The sequence below is a fragment of the Rhea americana genome, unplaced genomic scaffold, assembly GCF_003343005.1.
Source record: "Rhea americana isolate MKP2758 unplaced genomic scaffold, rheAme1 scaffold_28, whole genome shotgun sequence".
NCBI classification, from domain to species: Eukaryota; Metazoa; Chordata; class Aves; order Rheiformes; family Rheidae; genus Rhea; species Rhea americana.
The window spans coordinates 1204676-1212748 of NW_028186401.1; the positions used below are offsets into that span (position 1 = coordinate 1204676).

Here is an 8073-nt window from a genome sequence, read left to right on the forward strand (position 1 = left end):
GGGGGTGCTGGGGGGGTGGGGAGGCCCCGGCCCCGGCCCCGGCCCGGCCCGGCCCGGCCCGCGAAGGCAAAGCCGACGGCGCGGCGCTGAGCGCGGGGAGCCGGGGCGCTCAGGGCCGTCCCCCCGCCCCGGCGGCCCCGGCCGGGGCCTCTCGCGGTTTGCTCGCCTGTTTCCCCGCGGAACCGGAGCCGCCGCCCCGCACGGCCCTTGCTGGGCTGGTTTTCCACAGCTGTAGGAAGCGTCGCTCAAACCGTGCGGCAACAGTCGCGCTGCGCAGGGGCCACAGGTAGGCAGGGAAAAAAAAAACGTGAAAATAACATACCGCGTGTTGAAGTTGGTGCGTGCAACTTCTGCAGTGTTTCTCCCGTCACGGCTGAAGGGAGGCCGGGTTTGGATAGGCCCCTGAGGAGGTCGGGGKGTTGGGAAAGCTCTGCTTTACCTCTGTGTCTGGGTGACGCGCGCACCCGCTGACTGTACGTYGTGCGAGTGCTGAGCTTTGCATCGCGCGGCTGCCGTGCTTGGTCTGTCCTACCAGATCTTACACACTGGGAAATAAACACCGGTACTAAGGAGAACTGAAACGTCTGTTCTTTGCTTCAGGTGCTGGTATAAAAGATGAGGCTGAATGAGAGCCGAACAAGATCCTTTCAGGCTCCTGTCACCATCCACAATTACCCAAGCAACCAGGTATACGTGTTTCAAAATGGCCACTCGGACTCAGAAGAGTCGTCAGAGGAAGAACTTAACGTTACAGAGCTGCGACCCAGGGGCAAAGAGCAGCAGCGGTGCAGCGCTGCCCGGGACAAAGTTGGAGATGTGGTGCTTCTGGAACGGGAGATCACGCAGGACGATAATCTTAACAAGCTGGCCCTGCAGTATGGTTGTAAAGTGAGTGCTCTCTCTACTTGACAGTGCTGCTTATATCGTTTTTCATGTTGCTCTTATTCTGTGTTTGACTGTTTTGTTTTAGTTACTTTAAAAATATTTACATGTAGTTTGATTCCCCAGATTACAGGAAGGCTTGCTGGTGTTTGATAGTGTAATACTGGAAAGTCCTTGTGTGTTTCATGAATGATAAACGTCTGGGTAAAACTGAGCTGTAGAAGAGCACAAAAAAGCTCCTCCAGTAACAGCGTAAGAAGATGTAGTTAACCCCACACCCCATGTGACCTAGTTTCTGTATAGTTTGGATGACTAAGTGCAGCTTAGCAGTCATAATTTGTACTCGCTTTTTACTTAAGTGAGGGCAGAGAGTAGGAAACTGAGGATAGAAATGAGGGTAAGAGCCCTGCTCTCAAGGAGTGTAATTTTTGAAGCAAATTGAAGGTATTAGCTTACATATTGCAGAGAATGTTTGAGTCTAAAAGCGGTGAATTTAGAGAGGGAGAGATGCCAAAGTCTGGGTTCTGTTTACACATGTGAGTTTTTATTTCCTGTAGTACCTAGAAATGTATGTGGTTCGGCCATTGGCAGGCAAAAAAGAGAGAGTACACAGGGCGAGTTTTCTCTGGAGATGGAACACATTAAAAAAGATGCATTTCCTTTTTACCAAAGCAGAGTTCTATAGAAAAACTATTGAAAATTTTAATTACTTGATCTGAACGTCAAAAGTACCCTCTTGTTTAGCAGTTTTTAAAAAAAAAAAAGAAAAAAAGTTCTATGTTGCAAAGCATTGGACAATGACTTGGATGGTGCAAACTAGGTACTAGCTGAACTGCAATACTGGTGCAATCTGTTTGTCTTGCTTAATAACGCAGCTGTGAAGAGCAGCTAAAGCAAGAAAACTTAGAGGAATTGTGACAATTCCTCCCCTCCCACTCTTTTTTTTTTTTTTTTTAAAAAAAAAAAAGGCCTTTAATTTCTGCTGATGAGCCTGATGCTTGTGGCAAAAACAAGTTTAGCCAGGCTTGAATAGGCTTTGATTGGCACCGCTAGAGCACGTGAACTTGGAGCTACACCAGATTACCCCGCAGTAACTATGCACTCATCCTCAAGCACCAGCAACTGCATAGCTGTGACAGTTGTGCTAGATCTCAGCTGTTCAATGAACAGGCAGGAGGAAGATCCTGAATAACTTCTTTGGTTTATGTTACGAAAAAAAAATCCAACCGTGCTGTCTATCAACACTAACTCAGGAGAATTCAGTCCTGCCTCTGCCCAGACTGTTCCTCTCCAGAGCCCTTTGGCCCCAGCAGGCCCTGCCRAAGGCTGCTGGGCTTATCCAGCAGGAAAGGTAAGCTGCAGTGGGAAAGGTAAGCTGATGGGAGGGACCAGGTAGTTTAGCTTTCTCCTCCCACAGGAAAAACTCGCCTCCTTCCCTCCCAGAAGGGGCACTTCTGACTTGTTTCGTTGAAGAGGTACAGAAATCCCCACTATGGGGCACTTGCATATTTGTCTATTTGCAGATTGGCACTCAAAGTTTGGTGTATTTTGTTTTGCTTGCACAATTATCAGCTCTTGGAAGGCTACTAGAACATTAGCAAGGAAGATTTGTAGGTGCAAATATATGTGACCTTGTTTTAGAAACAACAAAATAAAAGAAACACATGCACCCCGTTCCTCTGACCCCTCTGAAAAAAAAATGGTGATATCCTCTTTGAAGTCATGAGAATTTTTCATTGATTTCGGAGTCGTCARGGCCTATGGACAGAGTTGCTAAAATAGTACAACAAATAGCTTTGCATGTGTTAAACTGACAGGCATGCAAGACACTTTAAACTGATTTTTGCTCTTGATCAGTTATAATCGTGGCCTGCTTTTTGGCATTTTTCTCAGCTGGGACAACAGCAGCTCATTGCAGCCAAAAACAAGTACAAAAAATAAGCTGCAACAGCTTGTGCAACCTAGCTCTTGCGTTCTTCTCATCAACTTTGTTTATTGCTTTTGCCCGAGTGCTGCTCCGCATTCTGTTCCTAGAGCCTTCGTACGATATTACAGCATTTGACTGCAGACACTGCGGGGGATATTTTCTGTTCCAATAATCTGTTTAGCCTGGAAACAAGACAAAAAAAATTGAAGCACCACCTCAATTAGGAGACCTTGGGTCGGATTGTTCTTTCGTAACTAAATCATTATGTAGAGCTTATGTCCTGGCATTATGTTGGGGCAAGGCATAAGGGGTCTGATGATCCAGCTGCTGAGTGCTGAGGATTCTTTTAACTTCAGAGGACACGAAGAACATGCTTACTGCAGTATGTCAGTCCCTGGAGTGTTCCCATCATGATTAAACCTTCCTATTTTCAGATTTCTCAAGCTTTGCACAGTAAACTTTGGGCATCCAGCTCCCCTTCAGTGATGTTATACTTTCCTGCTGTGGAGCAGCAGACTTGCTGCCTTTCAAGGATCGTACTTGTTAGATAGACTTGATAAATGGTTTGCTAACAGTCCGCATGGACTTCGGTGGAGATCCACAGAGAGTTGCAGCTCTGGAGCCAGAGGAATGTGGTGCTGCTCAGTCATCACTGCATCATCAGTCTTGTGGCCCAGTGCTGTGGGAGCCACTGCAGGGGAGAATTGTCTTTCCCTTGTCACCTGTCTGTGCTGATGGAGAGGTTGCATCTGCCTGCTGGGGTCAGCTAGCTGCAAGTAGCCGTCGATCATTCACTGCAGTGACAAAGGAGATGTTCAAGCTCCTGTAGTAGCTACTTGAAAATTGCCATAGGGCTCCTTTTTGCTGTATTCACATGCCATCTTTTAAAAGCAGCTCTTTGTCCTGAGCTGTCAAAGAAGCTGCAGCTGATGGCACATACTGATTTGTTTGGGAAGTATATTTGCTTTTTTTTTTTTTTCTTTTAATTCCTCTCATAATTTCATTAGTTTCATCTGTAGCCTCAAGCTTGTGAGTATGCAGTGAATGCAGTTGAGCAGTCGATGCAGTAATTTACTAAATTTCTAAAAGAACAAACTAAATTTCTTCTGAAAGTGCAATCCTTGGTATTGTCTCTCTTCTGTGTGATATGCAGAGGGTGGTTAACCTATTAATGTTGCTTTTTTCCTTGATTTGGAATCCTGCTGTTTTTTCTGTTTTTCTTCCTCCAGCTCTTTCCTTGAAGTTGTTTCATGTCTCCTTGATTCTCTGAGAGCTCCTTGTGCATGTGATGGTACTGTTCTCCTTTGATAGAAGATTTTAGGACAACTGAGAAGCTCATGTACTTATTTATTCAGCGGTTATTAGAGTGCGTTATTTTAAGCTGGCTCCTCTCTATGTAACATTAAATAAAAGACACTACTTTCTTATCTTTGTCTTTTTTTTTTTTGTAGCCAGCTGTCTGTATGATCTGTACTGTATGCATGTTGTGTTCTTTTTTGCTGTTTTTGTCACTATTTGCATTACCAAACTAGGYAGGAGTAGTGGTCAGATAGGGACCCGGTGTGGTGCGCACTAACAACCAAAGATGGTCCCAGATACTCAGGGCTAATTGGCTTAAGCATGTCTTCAGCAGGGATGTTTGCCAACTGCCGAGAAATTATTAAAAAAAAAAAAAAAAAAGTGTTTCTAGAACCTGCATGTGTTTTCCAGAGTACAGTCTGTCTAAATTTAAGTGTTTTCCCTCCTTTTAGGGAGTGGAGGAGGTCTCTGGTCACCTCAAAGCTAACTATGTCCTGCTGTCAGAAGATCTGTTCATGCAGTGCCTGGCAGTGCTGCTGCTCTCTTTTCAGAAAAATGTTAAACTTAATTGCTATGCCAGGGAGGGTTTCCTACCCCCTCGACAATAACCCTGTAATTCCACTGACAGCCCTGTGTCCAGAGTTCTTCTGTGCTCGGATACGTGTAAGAGGTGGCTCACGCCTGTGGGAAGCGCCGGCACGGCAGTGCCCCGCGCGGGGCTGCGTGTCCYGCCCCGGCAGGTTTTGCCTCGCAGTGTCAAGGGCAGGCAGAGGTGGTGCAGAGTTGCCTTGCAACGTTTTACAAGTTGCTCACTGTTAATGATCTGTAAAATCCAGCTCCGATAAAGATTCTAATGAACGTTTTGCTTTCTGAGACAAATCTAATTTTCTTACGTGAATTASTGCTCCAATCTTTAAACTCGATGCTCTCAGTGAACACATATTTACTGTGCGGTTTATCAGCTTACATGTTCCCAGAGCCACAGGGTCAGTACTGGAGGAGAGGGGTCATAACATGAGTTTGGACTCCTCTTAATTTTTCTCTACCTGTTACAACGATAGAGGGATGGTACTTGGAAACATGAATGAAGTGCGCTCACATCAGTGTGGGAGGGATACTTTCCTGCTTTATTCCGGGCTGTAATCTTGCTTTCAAAACAACAGTATGCTCCAAAGAAGGCGCATGCTGTCTCAGCCCATTCCAAGATCCCTTTCCTAGCGGGAGAGCAGATAAATGCACCTTCAGAGAGGTACTGTGCTTTGTGGGTTTTGCTTGTTCATACTGTTGTCTTCTCACCTGCAACACTTACAGAATGTTTAAGGTATGGAAAATATTTTAGAAAGGTTCCATCCTAAAAGACTTTTCTTGGTTTCTAATCTGAGTTAAGGCAAGTAGGAGAAGAGCGAAGAAAGAGCAAGGAGAAACAAGGCTAAGAGAAATATAGGAGAGAGATGAGGGCACTGCAGGAGGTTATAAACTGATTTAATAGGGGACCTGCAAGATCTKTAGGATCCCTGTAACTGCTGAAAAATCTCTGTCTGCAGAATTGCTTGTGACAAGAGCTTGTGTTTATTTTCAGGATGCTGTTTTCATCTTGGCTTTTCTTGGTGGTGTTTCTGTTTCAATACTACTAAAAGTTTGAGTTGTCTTAAACTAATACTCTTACCCTTTTTGGATCCTGTAGGTCGCAGATATCAAACGTGTCAACAACTTCATCAGGGAGCAGGATTTGTATGCGTTGAAGTCCATCAAGATCCCCGTGAAGACCCACGGGCTGTTAACAGAAAACGGCCAAGAATTAAGRCCTCCCCAGACTGCGCGCTCCCAGGCTGGCCTGACGCTTGTGGACATACCTGAGTCTGATGATGGTGCTGCAGCCAGCAGCTGTACTGAAAGCAGATACCTGAATGACTACTTTAAGGGGATTGACAAGAGTATTCAGGATGCAGTACAGGCAGAAGTCCAGCTAAGTGCAGAGTATTGCATAGAAGCACTGGAGAGGCCGTTGCTCAAGTCGGGGAAGCAGGAGACCAGTCATGGTGCGGACTGTGGAATCCAGTGGTGGAATGCAGTTTTCATTATGCTTCTGATAGGAATTGTCCTGCCAGTATTTTATATCACCTATTTTAAAACACAAGAGAATGGCACAACAGCCCATACCTCCAACACAACACTAACCTCAAATATTTCAGCAGATGGATTAGAAGGGAAATTGCCACAAAACTTAGTTGTAGAAAAAATCCCCAAGGGGGGATCAAGCCAAGTAGAGCCTCCCCTCCCAGTACTGAAGTCCATAAACCAGTGACTCTGGCTGTAGTGGAGTCAGGGGGATAAYGATACAGTAGATTTGACTTTCTTTTTTTTTTGTTGTTTTTTAAAGTAGATGATGTAATCCTGAACTCAACTGAACCTGAGGTGATATGACTTTATGGAAGAATAAGGATGCTTTGTTGCTTACAAAGATCAACAGAGAGCTGGCTTTGCATTCATGAACTCTGTCGAGGGAAAATATTTTGCAGCAGTTTATTCTCCTGTTTGCTTCAGGTATTTCTTAAGAATGGTCTTGCCTAAGAATCTGAACCCTTTGCTGCTGTGTTAAAGAATAYAGTATTCGTGTGATGGGGAAGTTATGGGCTGTGTGCACTTTGAGAAAATACTTTTTGCATAAAGTGAAAAGCAGGGACTTYTTCTTCTCTGAATTGACGTTTTTATCTTTGGTACACCGTGGCAGTCTTGGCATACTTAGCCTTGAAAAGGTGACTTCTAGGTTGTTAGACTAGGTGCACCATGCTAGTATTAAAACAGCATGAGGAAGCTGACGTACATTCACCGTTTCATCCTTTTGAGTGCGTGTTTAAGCTGTGTTTATTAATAAGGATGATTCCAGCTTACTAGTGAGTTGGGTGTTACCAGACATTTTTTTTCTAGGTGAAATTCTTCAGCAAGTTCTCTTGAAATCAAGTATTTGCAGACAAAACTTGTCGGTGCAGAATCTATGCTTCTGCCAGATGACTGCTCCTGGTAGAGTAGTGGCTGTGAGGGACAGCAGATGTCACAACAGTATTAGAGAATGATTCGCTGAGGACAGTGTTCGGCCTGTGGTGTGCAGTCCGCGGGAGGTAAAGGCTCGCCTCTTGGTGGGAAGCCTGCCCTCTTTTTTTTTCTTCCAACGTATTCATAAGTAAGTGCACATCTCAAGCACTACGTTTCAGTCACAGACTTAAATTTCCTTGTTTGTAACTCTGCAAGTGGGAGAGAATCGCTAACAGTGAGTCGAATCTTGGGAAGGAAGCCCTACGTCATTAGTTAGGCTGTCACAGATAGATAGATGTGTAAATCCTAGGTAGGATGGGGGCTGCGAAGCTCTGTGTGTGTATGTATGTGTGTTAGACATTTCTGTGAACTGCTGCTGTTTGTTTGCATTAAAAAGCTTTTGAGTGACTAGGTGAGACTCACGAGACTTCGGTGGCTTGCAGTAGTGTTCTGCAAGATGTCTCTATGCTTACTGTGTATGCTGGTTAAAAAGATTCATTAAATGGCAAGCGCTAGAAGTGGAAAATAAGGCTTTGGGGAGTTTAGCTGCAAAGACTTTATTTCAGCAAATTCAGGGACTGCACATGGAGTCTCTCCTATGGCTGAACACTAAGGTATTTTAGAGCACACCTCTCTCTCTTAAAGAAAGAGGCTCTATTCGGCTACTTTATTAGCTTTTAGTAAACCTTAAGGACACTAAGGCCTTTCCTAGAACACTTACTTACGTGCACTGTAGGCTTTGCTGCTCTCGGTTTTGTTTCGGTTCCCTGTCCCCCCCCCCTTTTCTTTCCTCTGAAGGTCAGGGCAGAGGTAATTGGTTTGAAGCAGTTGTTGTTGTTTTCTGCCCTGTCTTTGCCCTGTGTTAGCTTCCTTGTAGCCCATTTGCCATGTTTCCACCAAGTTCAACAAGCTGCCTGCTGGGGTGGGAGGGG

General features: G+C 45.0%; 1 protein-coding gene across 1 annotated transcript; it reads left to right on the forward strand.

Annotated features, from left to right (window-relative positions):
• Positions 1-39: 39 nt before the first annotated feature.
• Positions 40-7549, forward strand: LYSMD4 (LysM domain containing 4). Its single transcript, XM_085308619.1, is given in 4 exon segments — positions 40-286; positions 601-888; positions 5793-6357; positions 6360-7549. Coding segments are annotated over 3 exon segments (921 nt in total). The 5' UTR covers positions 40-286; positions 601-615; the 3' UTR covers positions 6443-7549.
• The last annotated feature ends 524 nt before the right edge of the window (positions 7550-8073 follow it).